This window comes from Saccopteryx bilineata, chromosome 4, assembly GCF_036850765.1.
Source record: "Saccopteryx bilineata isolate mSacBil1 chromosome 4, mSacBil1_pri_phased_curated, whole genome shotgun sequence".
NCBI classification, from domain to species: Eukaryota; Metazoa; Chordata; class Mammalia; order Chiroptera; family Emballonuridae; genus Saccopteryx; species Saccopteryx bilineata.
Genome location: NC_089493.1, coordinates 189232951 through 189249677, shown reverse-complemented (window position 1 = coordinate 189249677; position 16727 = coordinate 189232951). Strand labels below are relative to the sequence as shown.

The window sequence follows — 16727 nt, the reverse complement described above, 5'->3', positions numbered from 1 at the left end:
AAGTCTCACGCAGAGCGCACCTCAGCTCTGCTTATGCACCCGAATGAACAGCATGGGAAACGGTCTGAACTCACGAGTCAGCCCTGGATCAGCTCCTAATCCCCACTTCTCACTCCAGGGGCAGGACCTATGACTAGGGTTTTGGGGTGAGGATGGAGGAGAGGGCCCCCAACTGGATGGGTTGAGCCAAAGTAACTTCAAAGGGGACAAGTCAGTAGTTTGACCAGAGACATGGCTGAGAATTTTCATGCAAGCACGTGAATTAGCCAGCTTGGCATGAAACAAATCCCAGACCTGACTTGTCCCAACAACTAATCTGAAAACCGGAGGTTAAACGGAGGTGATCTCAACTGTCTGAGCGATATGGCGAACCAAAGAGCACTGGCTTCTGTCGTCCCAATTAAAGGGCAAATTGGGTTCATTCAATCCAGTGATGCCCCACCCCACAGCATGATACTGACAAAAAATAAACAAAACCCCCCCCCCCCGGAAGAAACTTGAGAACTATTATATCTCAACAAAGAAAATGACCTTTAAAAACATTCTAAAAAAATAAAAATAAATAAATAAATAAAAACCTTCTCAGTCAAGAAGGTTACTTAGAGAGGGGACCGAGTGAGAATAAAATGGGGTCAGAGGGGGAGACAGTCAGTGATGCTGGCGGTAACGGGGCGGGGCAGGAGCCCAAGGAAGAAGCCCTGACTAGGGACAGGCAGGAAGGCGCTCAAACCTATCCCAGTGGCCCTGGGCTACCCAGAAAACCTGGGGGTCCTGCCTGAGGCCAACCTTGCCTAAAACAGACGAGCCCCGCTGTGGCCAGCAAGCCGTGACCCAGCCAGCCGGGACAACGTCGAAAAGGGGCGGCCTGCAGAGCAGAGCACAGCCGTTCGGGAGCTGAGTCCTCTGGGCCCTGACCATTACCCATGCGTGTGCATTTCTCCCTCCCCGAGGTCAGTAATTTGGATGGATTTTCTTCTTCAGTCCCTCTCCCTCCCCCGCAATCTGGACTTCTGGAAAGAAGGGAAAGCCTTTTCCAGTGGGGGACCTGGCTCTTCCCTTCGCTGTCCCCGTGGAGATTTGGAGAGGCAGCGAGGACGCTGGGGAGTGCTCGTGTCCCTGAAGGAACAGCCGGCCGCAGTGCACGACCGTCACTATCGATCTACGATTTATGAAAATAAAGCAATATGTGCCTGTTTCGGTGCCTGCCGTTTGCCTACCAATGGTGCAGTGTTCACCATTCCAGCCCTCTCGGCATTCACATTTGCCATCTTTACAGGTCCCGTGCTCAATGCAGCGGGGGTGGCACACGCGCTGGTCACAAGCTGCGCCTGTCCAGCCCTCTTCACAGCGGCAGGCTCCCCCGATGCAGACGCCGTGAGTGCCACAGTCTACTGAGCACACTTCTGGAAGAAAAACAATGATTACAGCTCAACACCGCGGCTGGCGAAGCTTGCCACCGGAGGCCAGACCACGCCCGAGGCCCAGGTCCCTGGAGCCGGCCCGAGACCCAGCACCAGGGTCATCCTGGGAGCCCCTCTCTGCTGGCGGGGGGGCTAATTCATGGCCGCGTGTTTCCTAGAGCAGCCGTTCTCTGGGCCAGCGGCGTCACTGTCACCTGGAAACTTGTCAGAAACGCAAATTCTTGTGCCTCACTTGGACTTCCTGAATGAGCCACTCTGGGGGTGGGGCTCCAAAACGTGTGTTCACAAGTCCTGCAGGGGCTCCGATGCTCACTAGAGGGTGAGAAGTGCGGTTTTAGAGCCTGAGACCACTGCAGGCAGAGTCTGCAGGGTGGTCACCGTTTGGCCAAGAAACCTGGGAGGTGCCCCCCCCCCCCAAGAAGAGCCCGGTGCATCCTGACTCCCTAGCCAGCTGGGAGGGATGTCTTCCCCCTGGAGAGCCTGAACTGACCAAAGGCCAGCTGGGGACCCCTTGGCTCTATCCCCTTGATGACCACAGACCCGCACCTTGGTGGCGATGGTGACTGCTGCTAACGGCTGCACTGACACAGCCTCTTTCTCAAAGGAGCTCAAAGTCTTTTGTGGCTGGGGAAGGGACAGACAGACAGATATGCACTCGCTGGCGTTCCAGACCTCTCACGCGAGGACAAGCACGTGCCAGACATTCATCCTTACTCGTCAGGCCCAGGGGCGGGGAACCAGAGCGGGAGGGAGGGCAGTGACTCATGCACAGTCACGGGGCACGTCGTCAGCACAGCGGGGCCTGTCTCTGGGCTCCCCTCCCCACGTTCTCTGCAGACTTTGGCCTAGACCACCGGCAGCAGATGTGAAGCCAGAGTCAAGCGGCTTCCAAAATAGCCCATTTTAACTATCTTTTTTTTTTTTTTTGCAATGAAATATTCATTTCTTTCCCACTGTAGGCAAAGCTTCACAGATATTCCCTTCCTGATTGCTGCAGCAATCTGACATCTGTCTCTCCACCCGGAGGAAGGGGCGGAATGAGGATCACTTGCCCGGAAAGGCACTTGCCGGGGCGAGGGGAACCGTTCCCGGGGAGGTTGGGGCTGGCTTGAACTGTTGAACCATAAACATTCCGTGTTAAGGTCGCTCGGGAGGTGAGACACATACTCTTAATTCTAGGAAAATAAAATGTACAGCACAACTTCATTATTTGCTTGTCACTAGAGCACCGCAGAGCTTTATAACGGGCTCACGCAGCACCCCGGGGGGCCTCTCTTCTGTTTTATAGGATGTTCCATTCAGCTTGCCTGGGACCGAATTGTTCTGTTTTGTTTTCTGGGACCTTGAGGGAGCATCCATAAGGAAACCTATAATGCAAATGGAAGCGTTCCTCCCAGGCCCCACATCCATTTGCAGTGATGGACCCAACGAGGCACGAGAACCTACGTGGTTTTTTTGTTTGTTTCTCAGGGATCACAGACTTCATGACAGAGGAGACGAGAGTTAAGAGACCAAAGTCCAATGGACCAGAGGCCCTATGTCCCCAGCTGAGTGTGAAGAGTAGATGCCCATGCATTTGGGCTCACGGAAGGACACAGGGCACGCGTGTCAGGGAAGGTGAGGGGGACACATCTTGGCTTACCGACAGAGCAGTCGGGACCCATCCAGTTGGGATCGCAGCTGCAGAGGCCCGTGTCCGGGAGGTAAGTGCCATGCCCGCTGCACTGGTCTGGGCACTGGACCCTGGCCAGCTCACAGTTGAGACCACCCCAGCCAAGGCTGCAAAGGCATTCTCCATTGACACAGACCCCATGGCTGGAGCAGGTGGGGTCCAAGCAGTCAACTGCAGAAAGACGAAGAGGAAAACAGCGTCACTCACGGGAGCTGGGCCATGAGACACCAGATCATAGCTGAACGGACCGATGGCCCCACAATTCCTGTCCCCTTGCAAGCAAATGGAGCAGCCGGATAATAGTGATGTGAACCCTAAGGGAATGTAAGACTTGTTGTTTGTCAGAACACCAGATCTCAAACTTGAAGAGAATGCAAAAGAAAAGAAAAAAAAAAAAAGGGAATTTCTCAAGCAGAATTAGAAGGCATCAGATACAGAGGCATGCCGTTCAACCTTGAGAACCTTGCATTTATAAACATTAGTGCCTTAATTGAACCACATCAGAGCTTCCAAGCGTGGACATGAGCACTGGTGATCTCTGTGTGTGCAGGGTTGCTGAGCCCGATTACCCCTCATTATTGGAAGGAAAAGTAGAGGGGCTCATTCTAACCTCACTCATACTTGAGTTCAGAAGCTAACAGAGGACTGTAGGGAAAACCAGTTAACTTCATAAATGGTTGGCTTTCTTTACTGTTCCACTCAGGTAGAACCTAACAGAAGGTTTCATTCTCTGAGCGCATACCTACTGGAGGCGTTAGTAAACATGCAGGAGAGAGGATGTGAGGTTGGGTGTGGAACTAATCCAATGGGGATAACCTTCCTACAGAGAGTCATGGCTGGACTGCATGGGCGTACCTCAATGGCTATGGTAACCACCTTCCACCAAACAGTCACGTGGACTACTGAAGTCAGATTCTGGTCGCTGTTGTTCTTGCCAATTTCCTGGTCTGACTCTTTGACCATCTCAGTAATCAGAGTGGCTGTATACCCAGTGGTGTATCTCAAAGATTATTATTCTGAAGTCAACTCAAAGTGAGAATAGGAATGAGCCTCAAAGGCCGGTTTTGAGGGCCGGACATTTCACAGGAGAGGGTGACCCCAAACTTTAGACATCCAGCCAGCCCGGGGTTGATTCACAGGGCTTTTTAGAAGAAGACCAGCTTCCTTAGGTATTCCTAGGAATTTGGAGAAGAAAGCTCTGTATACCACAAAGGTTTGAATGGAAAATGGGGGGTGGTCTTGCAGGGGGCCCGATGTTAACCTTGTGAATCAGAAAAACAGTGTGGTCTCATCACATTATTTGACTAAGACATACATGGCCTCCATTTTAACATCTTGGAAATCAGGCCTGTTGGCTTAGATTAAAGCGTTCGTTTCTGCCATCACTTGGGGGCAGAGCCAGCTGAGACCTCTTCCAATTTTTCTCTTCAAGTGTTTTGGACCAGGCTGATCATGTAATTCATTCCTGTATGTACGTGCCATCTTGTGGTTCAAATTCTCAGGGAAGGTTTTCAAAGCTCTCCTTGCCCAATGCCAAAATTGAAACATGCAAGATTTTGGTCCAGTAAAGAGTTCATCATGACACTGAGATAGTTATCCCTGGGGGGTGGAGTACCAGCTTTTTTAGGATAGTGTCTTTTTTCTTTCTTTCTTATGATATACACTATAATGGTGTACTTTAGAAAGAATATATTGGCTCTAAATATGACATTATTTAGATTTCTATGCCAAAAATGATTTCATTCTTGGGGACATCAGACTTGAGGAGTTTGGATTTATTAGGAATCACAATATTCCATGAACTTTCCAAAGAGCACCCCTCCCTAAAAACAAGTATAAGAATTTTCAGTGTTAAGAGATATTTCTCCAGGCCCTGGCCGGTTGGCTCAGTGGTAAAGCATCGGCCTGGCGTGTGGATATCCTGGATTTGATTCCGGGACACCCACAGAACATTTCAATCAGGGCACACAGGAGAAGTGCCTATCTGCTTCTCTACCCCTCTCCCTCTCCCTCTCACTTCTCTTTCTCTCTCTGTCTCTTCTCCTCTCCTCCTGAAGCCATGGCTCAATTAGAGCATTGGCCCCGACACTGAGGACGGCTCCATGGCCTCCACCTCAGGTGCTAAAAAAATGGATCCAGTTGCAACAGAACAAGGGCCTGAAATGAGCAGAGCATCGCCCCCTAGTGGGCTTGCCGGGTGGATCCCAGTCGGGGTGCATGCAGGAGTCTGTCTCTGCTTCCCCTACTCTCACTAAAAAAAAAAAAAAAAAAAAAAAAAAAAAAAAAAAAAAAAAAGATGTTTCTTCAGATTCCATTTGGATATTCCCAGGAAGATATTATTTATGGAAATCAGTTCGAAAGTACTTGATCCCTGGGGAAACAGAAGCTACCACTGATTAAAAAAAAATCAGGAATACACGCTCAGAAAGGTAAATTTGAGTGATTTATTATTGTTTGGCCTTGTTACGATGATGTTTCTTGCTCTGATTTAATCACTTTCATGTTGAATTCACTGTCTGGGGGATTAGAACTCCTGATGCTCTGAGCCCTTTCTGATACCTTCAGACCTGCTCCATTCAGGATGGAGGAGCACACCTGCACGCAAGTGGACGGACGAACAGGCCAAGCACATGGAAGACATTTACACAGAGGCTGTGCAGTGCCTCTGGCGTCTCGTGCCCACAGTTAAGGGAACACAGCAGGTGTTCAATACACAAGTCCTGTAAGGATGAAGGACAGACATTGCTACGAGCATTTGTCGTTAATGGGACAAATTTCCAGGGTGAAGGACCGACAAGAAAAATGGTATTAATGACTTCTTGCTTTGGGGAAGAACACTGTACAATTGGGGACCTGCAAACTATGAACTAATTCTTTCAGAATCAATCTTTTCCATAGTCTTCTAATAAAAGAGAATCCCCGAGTTCTACTTTTTATCCTGCCCCCATTCCTAACACAGCAAAATCGAAACATACACAAAAATATCTCATGTGCTACGTGTCTCCAGAATAACCCTTCGTTTATAATTACCCTCTGAGAAGGTTCAGTGAGGTGCCAACAGCTAGGAGCTTACAAGAAAATACTAAAAAAAAACAACCCTCAAAAACTATATCATAATCTTTTTTTTTTAAAGAATGAATTCAAAAGTAACATACGAAAATAAACAAATACAATGGCATTTTCCTTCCTGATAAATGAGTTCAGTTTTCTTTCTCCTGACTTACAGTATGGAGGAAGGAAGAGAACCCACAGAGATTTATTAGCCAGGACCGGGAATGTCACTAAAAGAACCATTTATTATATCTAGAAATATGAGCTAACCCTTTGTCTGGTCAGTGATACCAGTAAATATGCCCTTTGTGCCATATAATTACAGCAGCTGATGGGGTAACTAAGTTCAGACTTTGAGAGGAGCGGTTTCACGCACGAATGTTCAATTTGGTTCCAATTTCCTAAGATGGTCTTGTGGCCACGTCCTTAGAGTCGTCAGCAGGCAGGAGGGACAGAGAGCATTTTACGAAGCTTTATAAATAGAACCAGTGTTATACTTAAAAGGGGGACAGTGGCCTTTACCAGCGAAGTGCCATGTGCCTTACAACACCCGCCCCCTGGCAGCTGAAATCATTAGAACTCATTTAGTCCTGGGCCCTCCATAGGTTTGACAAAAAAAGGGTTACAAATGCAGTTTCCATCCCTAAGGATAAGAAAGGAGGTCAAGGAGTTTCATAAACAATATGTACTATAAACCCCCAGAGAACCATGAATTACGTTTATGAAGTTAAATGTCATTGAAAAATGACTCACCCATGAAACTGACAGGAAAACAGAGCGACTTAAGCTAATATGTCAATTCCTCTCTCATCACCTCCCTGTGCCCCCCACCACCACCACTGAAGAAACCTCACAGATGCATTCTCTCATTTTCTTGTGCAACTTTTGTTAATAGTGAAACAATGTTTATGCAGCAAAAAACAGAGGATGGCAACTATTGATTTCATGGCCACGGCCATTACAGGTAAATTGTTTGAATGTTATGACTATGATGAATATCAGAAATAATAATAATAAAAAAAGCTAAGTGGAAGAAAAAGTGCTGATCTAGACTTTCTGATTCCATTTCCTATTTTGAAAACAGCCTATGAATCACCCGGCTCATTCTTTTTGGGGAGCGGAAATCAATGGAGATTTCCATCCTTTCATTGTGAGCCGTGTGGCTTCCTCGCCTTCTTGGACGGTTAATTCCATTCTGAACATATAAGGTATGAGTGGTTGGGAGAGTCAGGACGTTGAGAAAGCACTGAGATTTCTTCTTCTTTTTTTTTTTTTTTTGTATTTTTCTTAAGTTGGAAACGGGGAGGCAGTCAGACAGACTCCCGCATGTGCCTGACCAGGATCCACCCGGCATGCCCACCAGGGGGCGATGCTCTGCCCATCTGGGGCATTGCTCTGTTGCAACCAGAGCCATTTTAGCACCTGAGGCAGAGGCCACAGAACCATCCTCAGCACCCGGGCAAACTTTGCTCCAATGGAGTCTTGGCTGCGGGAGGGGAAGAGAGAGATAGAGAGGAAGGAGAGGGGAAGGGGTGGAGAAGCAGATGGGCACTTCTCCTGTGTGCCCTGGCCGGGAATCAAACCCAGGACTCCTGAATGCCAGGCCAACGCTCTACCACTGAGCCAACCAGCCAGGGCCAGCACTGGGATTTCTACTCATCCAGATAGGCGCACTCTTTACCAGAGGGAAACATTCTAAGATGGGCAATGTCCACTGCTCGCCCACTTTTCCTCTCGCCCGAAGGATGGATGCAGACGGGTCCTTTTAACCTTTCTTGACATGGTAATTGGCCTCTCCCCTGCTTTCAGTGAGTGCAGCTTTGCCTCCTGCGATCCATTTATCTTTAAGAACTTTAACCTTTTTTTTTTTTTTTTTTTTTTTTTTTCATTTTTCTGAAGCTGGAAACAGGGAGAGACAGTCAGACAGACTCCCGCATGCGCCCAACTGGGATCCACCCGGCACGCCCACCAGGGGCGACGCTCTGCCCACCAGGGGGCGATGCTCTGCCCATCCTGGGCGTCGCCATGTTGCGACCAGAGCCACTCTAGCGCCTGGGGCAGAGGCCACAGAGCCATCCCCAGCGCCCGGGCCATCTTTGCTCCAATGGAGCCTCGGCTGCGGGAGGGGAAGAGAGAGACAGAGAGGAAAGCGCGGCGGAGGGGTGGAGAAGCAAATGGGCGCTTCTCCTGTGTGCCCTGGCCGGGAATCGAACCCGGGTCCTCTGCACGCTAGGCCGATGCTCTACCGCTGAGCCACCGGCCAGGGCAAGAACTTTAACCTTTTAAGTAGGGTTATTAAATCAGTTCTTCCTCCATCCCAGTTCCCAATTTGGTTTCAGGATGCAGGCAGAGAGAGGGAGCCTACCTTTTATAATAGAGGAAACAGTATTGATGGAGTTGAACAAGTAACGATGGGGGGGGGAAAGGGGTCAGAGTTCTGGGCCCCATTAAGGGCATTACTGCCGATATATTAGAAAATCTTAGAATAATAATGTCACGGAAGCTCTCTGTCACCATAGGTCTAAAAATGGTGAAACGGGAGGTTTCACAAAGGGAGCAGCTGCATGGGTCTCTGAGGATGTCACCGTCACTGCTTTGTGGTGAGGGCTGTAATGATTAGTTATTTGGCATAGAACCCCGGAGATCCATAAATTAGTGGAATGGGACGATGGATTCACTCGCATCTGAGAACTTCAGAGCACCTGAGGCCCCTCCTTGTCCCCTTGGCAGTGCAATAGGCTCTTTTCTGTGGGGATATCCTGGGTGGTCATCTCAAGCTATTTCCCAGGCAGTGGGCTTCACTTTTCCCCCTCAGTCTGTTGGATGAGTTGACACTTCTTTTCCCACTGGGACCACGGGGTGTGGGGAAAAGGCTGTCTGAGATGCGTCATGGGGGGGACGGGCTCAGAGAACAGGTGCTCAGCTGGCAGACAACCACTGAGCCAATTCAAAGGCGAGGAGCGGGTGGGGGAGAGGAGCAAGAGGACCTAGGTTCTTCCCTTTCTGGCAACTGCGGTTGCTTCTTTCCGTGGGAGAAGCAATAGAGCAGGGGTCTCAAACTCAACTCAGCATGTGAACCGCAGAGCAAGATCACAGCCGTTGGGCGGGCCACACTAGGTCTACAAAAGGCAACTGTTACGCAACACTTTTCTCACTGCAGTTGAAAACAAAAAAAAATTAGTACAACAAGCACAATCGTACATGCAGTTTACTCAGTGTCACAAAACGACCAGAAACTGTAGTTCGCATCACAACTGCTGTTAACTAAGCTAATATCTAGCTAGGATGCTAGAGAAATGAAAAATATAAGTAGGCCCCTAGGCTTACTTAATTTTATCCAAAATATTTTGAACTTCGTGGATTAGTCTGCAGGCCGCACAAAATTGTTCGGCGGGCTGCGAGTTTGAGACCCCTGCAATAGAGGGACACCTGGAGACCATATTCTGGAAGGCAGAAGGCAGCGTGGCTGAACTCCCTTGCTTTATAAGGACCATGGGTGCTCCCAACACCTTGGTACTAAATAGCTCTTCAGAAAGAACTAAGCAGAGTAACTAGGACTAGTTGGCGCTGGCTTCTGAACACTCTCCCGATCTCCACGCCTGGTCCCCCTGGCCATGCTTTGTCACACAGGAGGCAGTTTATGACACCCCCTGATTTTTACCCACGTGTGCCAGAGGCCACGTCAGCATGTGCTGGTGTGCTGTAGGGAGCCCTTCAGGGTCAGCAGCCCCCAGCCCCACACAGCACCCCACCCGTTTTCTCACTCTGTGATTGCAGGGAACTGACACGGTGTCTCCAAGCGACACGGACACCTATGGCCTTTCAAGCCTGACCGCTTTCTAGTGCTATTCATTTTTGCAGAAATATTTACACAGATATATGTGGGTCTTAGGTTACCAAGAACAGTAAAGCAAAACAAACAAACTAGCTTTGGATAAAGGGAGAGGAAGCAATTTAAAAAGGAAAATAATCAAGGAGAAAGAGAGAAGGAGCTAATCAACATAAAGAAACACAAAACATTCCTTCCAGAACCATCTACAAGCCTTGTTTTCTACAACTTAAGTAGTCCAGCACAATAGGCTGCATACCTGAAACTACTACAAAATAAATAGTATCAAAAACAGAATGTCATTGGAAAATAAAATGTAAAATTCCTAACAATATAAAAACCCATCAAAGCCAAGGGGTTTGAAGTTTTCTGTACAAAACGCTGGCGTTTCCGTGGCAGAGCGCAGAGGCGGGGTCGAGCCCCTGCGCCAGGGTTCAGGCACCGCTCCTCCCTGCCGCCGCCCCTCCCCCAGCCGACCCGAGGAGCTCACCTTCCTCACAGTGCTCGCCTTTGTAGCCAGCGGAGCAGACGCAGTTGCCATCAATGCAGGAGCCGTGGCCCCCGCAGGAAGGGTCGATGCACTGGTTCATGGGCACGTCGCACTCGGCGCCCTTCCAGCCGCTGTAGCACTGGCACGTCCCTTTAGAGTACTGTCCGTTCCCACTGCACAGGACAGGGCAGGCGGCTGCAAAAGCAGAGACAGAGCACGGGGTCACGGGGGACCAGCGCCTGAAGGGCTGGGGCCGCCCCAGGGGACAGAGCCTGCCCGGCGGCGTTTCAGCTCAGCCTGCAACCTTCCAGGCCAGGGGCTTTGGCCACGGAAGGGTGGAGCCGTCTTCAAATAATCAATAACCACCATCGCCACCACCACAAAAATGCCACGGATGCCAGCAGTCACCACCAATTAGAGGCGTATGATGTGTGCCAGGCTGGGCACGGAACTGCTTTACGTGTTATTTAGTACTTAATCATCATGATCGCTCTGCGCGGTGAAGGCTAGAGGCTAGAACCGTGTCCTTTTAGAGTCCACCGAGAGTGGGATGTGAGCGGTCAGGTCCAGGCTCTGGACTCTGCACTTCCAGGTCAGTGTGTGGAAGAACCTATATTTCCCACCTGGCTTCTCATGTGGGCCTGAAACGAGGACACGCCCCCGGGCTACGGCACCAGCCTTCCGAGACCTTCAGAAACAACCAACAGAGACGCTGCCCCGAAGTCCTGGTTTACCGGGGTTCCAAGAATGCAGCATGTGAGCATGTGCGTACAGCGCAAATGGTCTCCCCGTCCCCTGCCATCCCATGAAGCAATTATACATCTTATCAGATCATTCTTCTAGTCAATGCCCCCCTCCCCCCGCTTTTCCACCCCCCACCCCATTGTCCTGCTTCTGTTTAGTTTTTTTTTTTTTTTTTGTATTTTTCTGAAGCTGGAAACGGGAAGAAACAGTCAGACAGACTCCCGCATGCACCCGACCAGGATCCACCGGGCACGCCCACCAGGGGGGGACGCTCTGCCCACCAGGGGGTGATGCTCAGCCCCTCCGGGGCGTCACTCTGTAGCGACCAGAGCCACTCTAGCGCCTGAGGCAGAGGCCAAGGAGCCATCCCCAGCGCCCGGGCCATCTTTGCTCCAATGGAGCCTTGGCTGTGGAGGGGAAGAGAGAGACAGAGAGGAGGGAGAGGGGGAGGGGTGGAGAAGCAGATGGGCACTTCTTCTGTGTGCCCTGGCCGGGAATCGAACCCGGGACCTCTGCACGCCAGGCGGACGCTCCACCACTGAGCCAACCGGCCAGGGCCCTCTGTTTAGTTTTCATAGTAACTAACGTTCCTTCTATGAGCGTCTAATTTCTTAACGATACCCTAAAACGACTCGAGGACGGGACCACTGTTGATTTCCTTCTGGTGCCGCGTTCATCCGTGTTGGCTTGATTAAGGAAACGCTCTTCCTGTGTTTCGTTAATCAGGGATTCCCAAGTGGTCAGGTGATGGGCAAAGCACCCAACGGCCATTAATGACAGATGTGAACAGACCAACGTCCAGAATTGGACCCCTTCCCTTTTTCTGGGGAAGTGCATGCTTCACCTTAATGGTAAACGGGTCTAAGACAAAAACATCTTCACAGATGACACATGACTAAGGGGACGGTCCTCCCCCAAACACTTTATCATAGGAGAGCTGTGAGAACTCTTGGGGGCACACACATCGTTCCCAGTAGAATTCTTATCCCTAGGAATCTACCAGAGGAGAAGAATGACTTCAAGGTGAGACCGTCAAAGCCACGTCTTAATTTCAGGTGAACTTTGTCTAAATGTCGGGAGGATGTTCTCCATTTCCGGGGCTCTGAAGCAGATATCTGGACAGTTGCTGCCCGCGCTGACTGTCTAAGAGGGGGTAGAAGAAAGAGCGCTGAACCCAGGGTGCCCAAGACTCAAATTAGGGACTGTGCAGATAGGAGCTAGTGTGAGGAATTACGGGTTTGCTCGAAGCTTTGAAGACAAGGTACACCTGCTCCATGTTCATTTAGTTCTTGGGAGACTAACGCTAAGCTCTAGCTCAGGGATGGCACACGTGTGCACCTGTCCTCCAAGTCTCCCTTCCTGCACCTCTGCAAGGGTCATTGATTGATGATGACCCCTGTCCCTCTGGCCAAGAGAGGGGCTCAAAACCCTCAATGTCGTGCCCAGGCTGTCACTTGCTAGCAGGCAGACCTGGCATTCAAAAGCAAACTCACTTGCCATTTCTGATCCAGGTGACATATCTTCTGGGGGGAAGTCTAGGCTACTCATCATTTCTTACCTCATTTTTACTCTCACACAGCCAAGCCAGAAAGCCGTGAGAGGGCGGCTACACATACCCCATGAGATGAAGTTTCCAGGGCCATTTCCAACCAGAGGGTTATGTATTGGACAAGCTGTTGTGGTGTCATGGGTGGCGGAGAAAGTTACATCAAATTACCACCACTGGGCTCCCATTGCCCCTTCGTTCCTCCCAAGAGGTGAAAGGGGACAAGAAATAAGGAGCAAATAATTATGGTCTTTATTAACTGATGAAATACAGTTAGGATTATTTTCTTTATTTGTATATAAATGACTTCTCGTCCTCATATACACCAAGTGGTAAAAAAAAAAAAAAAAGTCTAGAGGGTATGAATGAGTTTTATTTAAAGTCAGGTGCCAGGGAAATCAAATTTAAAATGTGACCCATTTAAATTACTCAGGGGAATAAAAATGGAGACTAGTCAGGTCAGAGAGTTCTCCATATTCTAAATGCAGCCCTCCTTCAGAATGTTTGCTACATGCTCACCCGGAATGTGGCAAAAAATGCAAAACACTGTGGTGTTCTCTGGAAAGTGGGGCACTCAATGGCTTAGCTAATGTCACATTAAAAAGCAGAAGGTTGGTTAAAGAGGAGTGAAGCTCTCTAGTAATCCATGTGCCATCAGGGCAAGGGTACAAATGCCAGCTGAGCGCCTTCCAGTGGTCACTCAGCTGAACTGCAGGAGAGATAGAGAGTACTTTCTCTTGGGTTAACCGATTCATTCTCAGACATAACTCAACCCAGAGCATTACAGTGTGTAAGGCTCAGCCTAGACACTATTCGAGAGGCTGGATGTGAATTGTTTTAATAACTCTCCTTATATTTTTACTATCATTAAATCCACACTCTCAAACATCAGGACAGAACATCAGGTTATAGGACAGAACAATTCAGACTTCCCACCTTGCCTGGTAATAATATGGAAGGGAAGTGGAAAGAACAAGGGTATGAACTCCAGAAAGAACTGGGTAGGACACGTAGCCCATCACTTACTGTGGGATGTGGGCAAGATTACTGCACTTCTCTGAGACCCACTTTCTCCTTCAAAAAAAATAATCCCCCAGAGCTGATGAAGTATTGAGTGAGATCACGTGTTCAAGGACTCGAAACAGTAACCACCAGCTAGCGGGTTCGCAATTCTCTCCTGAATTTCAGACTGCAACTCCAAACTGATTTCAAGGCTTACAAACATTAAAGATGTTGTAGTGCTCAAATGTGCCTGACCAGGCGGTGGCGCAGTGGATAGAGCGTCGGACTGGGATGCGGAGGACCCAGGTTCGAGACCCCGAGGTCGCCAGCTTGAGCGTGGGCTCATCTAGTTTGAACAAGGCTCACTAGCTTGAGCCCAAAGGTCCCTGGCTTGAGCAAGGGGTCACTCGGTCTGCTGTACCCCCGCCCCCCGGTCAAGGCACATATGAGAAATCAAATGTGTGCACATACAAATGTATATAAACACACACACACACCCCAATCACCACCACCACCACCACCGTAGAAGAGTATCAGGTAATGCTAATGGTGAGCTCTCATCTTTTCTTTGGGAATCATAGGAGAGTTGTGAGAACTCTTGGGGGCACACACACCATTCCCAGTAGAATTCTTATCCCTAGGAATCTACCAGAGGAGAAGAAAGACTTCAAGGTGAGATCGTCAAAGCCACGTCAAAGGAGGCTTAATCGCAGAGGCAGAAGGGATTACTAGAGAGCTTCACTCCTCTTTAACCAACCTTCTGCTTTTTAATGTGACATTAGCCAAGCCATTGAGTGCCCCACTTTCCAGAGAACATCATAGTGTTTTGCATTTTTTTTTTTACCACATTCTGGGTGAGTATGTAGCAAACATACTGAAGGAGGGCTGCATTCAGAATATGGAGAACTCTCTGACCTGACTAGTCTCCATTTTTATTCCCCCATCATCATTGCTTGGGCAATGGGAGCCCAGTGGTGGTAATCTGACGTAACTTTCTCTGCCACCCATGACACCACCGCAGTCTTCTCTGGCTGTGGGCAGTAGGTGGTTCTGGAATCACGTGTAGTGTGTTTTACCCCCCCCCCCATATCTTCTGCCTAAGGCTTGTGCATTCAAGCTTCTACTTATGATTAATTAAAATGTTTGTACAAAATGACTATTCCTGTTTCACTAAATCTAGTAAATGGAAGCTCTAAGACTCCTGCAGAAGAAAAATAAATTACCATCGTCACTAACGACTGACAAGTTAACAGGCTGATGACAAAAAAAAAAAAGTGACATAATTTAGATTCATCTAAATGGTGTAAAGCTCATTTTAATGATCAAGCTAGTGATCCCTTCCACTCTTCTACCAAAGTTCTCTGTAAGGGATGAGAAGAATGATCAGTGTTATTTACTTGGGTGGGAAGGGTCAGGACAAGGCACCTGCGCCTGAGGTTTTCAGGAAGACAAGTCTTCCCTACGTGGGGCTGGCAGTCGGGAGAATATCTGAAGGAGAAGTCAAGGAGGAGAAGGAGGCTTCATCGCAGAGGCAGAGGGAAATGCCTGCATCCTAACAAGTCATTTCTAGGCTGGGCTAGGCGAGCAGAGGAAATGTCAAATGGCCTCTCTTTGTGAAAAGATTTGAAATCGGATTGCAAACCCCTGTGGAAAAGAGGCTTTGAACCTCGTTGGTCCTCCAGGTGATCTGTCACAAAAGCTCTAACAGTCGGTCGCCTTGCATCCCAGTGAGTGAACCAATGTTAATGGATAACCGGATAGGGGTTCGTAAGCTGGCTTAAGGGGTAGGAAAAAAAAAAGATGGAGAAATGAAGGTGCCTCTATTCTCCTGAAGCAATCGAGGACGCCATGTTTGCATCACGGAGGTGACACAAAGTCCAGAGTCCTTGAAACCAAAGCTGGTGTCCTACTCTCTTTCCCGACTGCACCCCGCTCGGTGCTGAGCAAAACAGTGCGAGTAAAGCACGCGAGTTTCACTTCCAGCAGGTCCCTGCGATTGGCCACCCTCTTGGGAGACAATAACGTTTGACCTCTACTGTGCACTGTATTCAAAATTAAATTCCATACACATTAAAGAGTTAAAGAGGGAGGAAAAATGCCCCTATGAAACTATTAGAAAAAAATATTAAAGACAGATTTTATTTTTTTGGGGAAGGGGGGATATGTAAGGAAGACATAAATTCTAGAAAACAAGAAGAAAGAGAGAAAGGTTAGATCTGATCCCACGAAACTTAAGCTCTTCTACATGATGAGGAACACTCGACACAATATCAAGGAGCAGACAACACTGGGAAGAAATATTTTTTTTAACCCATTTTTCAGAATAAAGCTTGATATCTGAAATACACAAGGAGTGCTTCCTAATCAATAACAAGAGGCAGGCGGATGAAAGTCTGGGCAGAGGACATATAAATAAATATAAAAGCCAATAAAACTATGAAAAGACAGTTAAATAAGTATAGATAACAATAATAATGAGAGAGAATACTGTACTTGGCTTATCAGATTGGAAAATAAAACCGTCTAACAGACGGAAAGCCCAACGCTGCCATGGCTGAGGGAAAAGCACTCTCTCAGGCCCAGCAGACGGGATCTGTCACCACCTGGACAGCTAGCTCCCCGGCCCCCTGAGCGCCTCGTTTTTCCCACCCTGTTAAACGGGTGGAGTGATACAGGACTTACCGTTCCGGAAGAGTGAAGATGAAGATATTAGAAAGCAGAACTAAGGAAGGAGGCTAAATCACACATGCCGAGACCGCCAGCAATTCTGATCACGACGGTCACCTCCGGACCGAACACGCCCCCAACCTCCCTGCCTAGAACCCTCAGACGCTCCAGCGTCTCCACCGAAACTCTAGGCGGTCTTGGTGGGGGCGGACCCCCGTGAAGAGAGGAGGCCTGAGGGCGCGTTTCTGACGGACAGGGGCAGAGACTCCCGCTCAGGGGGCCGAAGTCCAGGGGCGCCGGCTTCC

At 49.0% G+C, this 16727-nt stretch overlaps 1 protein-coding gene across 3 annotated transcripts in view; it reads right to left on the bottom strand.

The window, feature by feature from the left end:
• The window catches only part of TENM2 (teneurin transmembrane protein 2), a 1118865-nt gene that overhangs the window by 127882 nt on the left and 974256 nt on the right, over window positions 1-16727 (bottom strand). For 2 of the 3 annotated variants that reach the window (XM_066273223.1, XM_066273224.1), the window contains exons 11-13: window positions 10464-10658; window positions 3064-3264; window positions 1218-1403 (exon numbers count right to left, since the gene is read on the bottom strand). In XM_066273223.1, coding sequence (XP_066129320.1) covers window positions 1218-1403; window positions 3064-3264; window positions 10464-10658 — 582 coding nt within the window. The remainder of the gene's footprint in view (window positions 1-1217; window positions 1404-3063; window positions 3265-10463; window positions 10659-16727) is intronic. The other variant, XM_066273225.1, reaches the window with a different exon arrangement.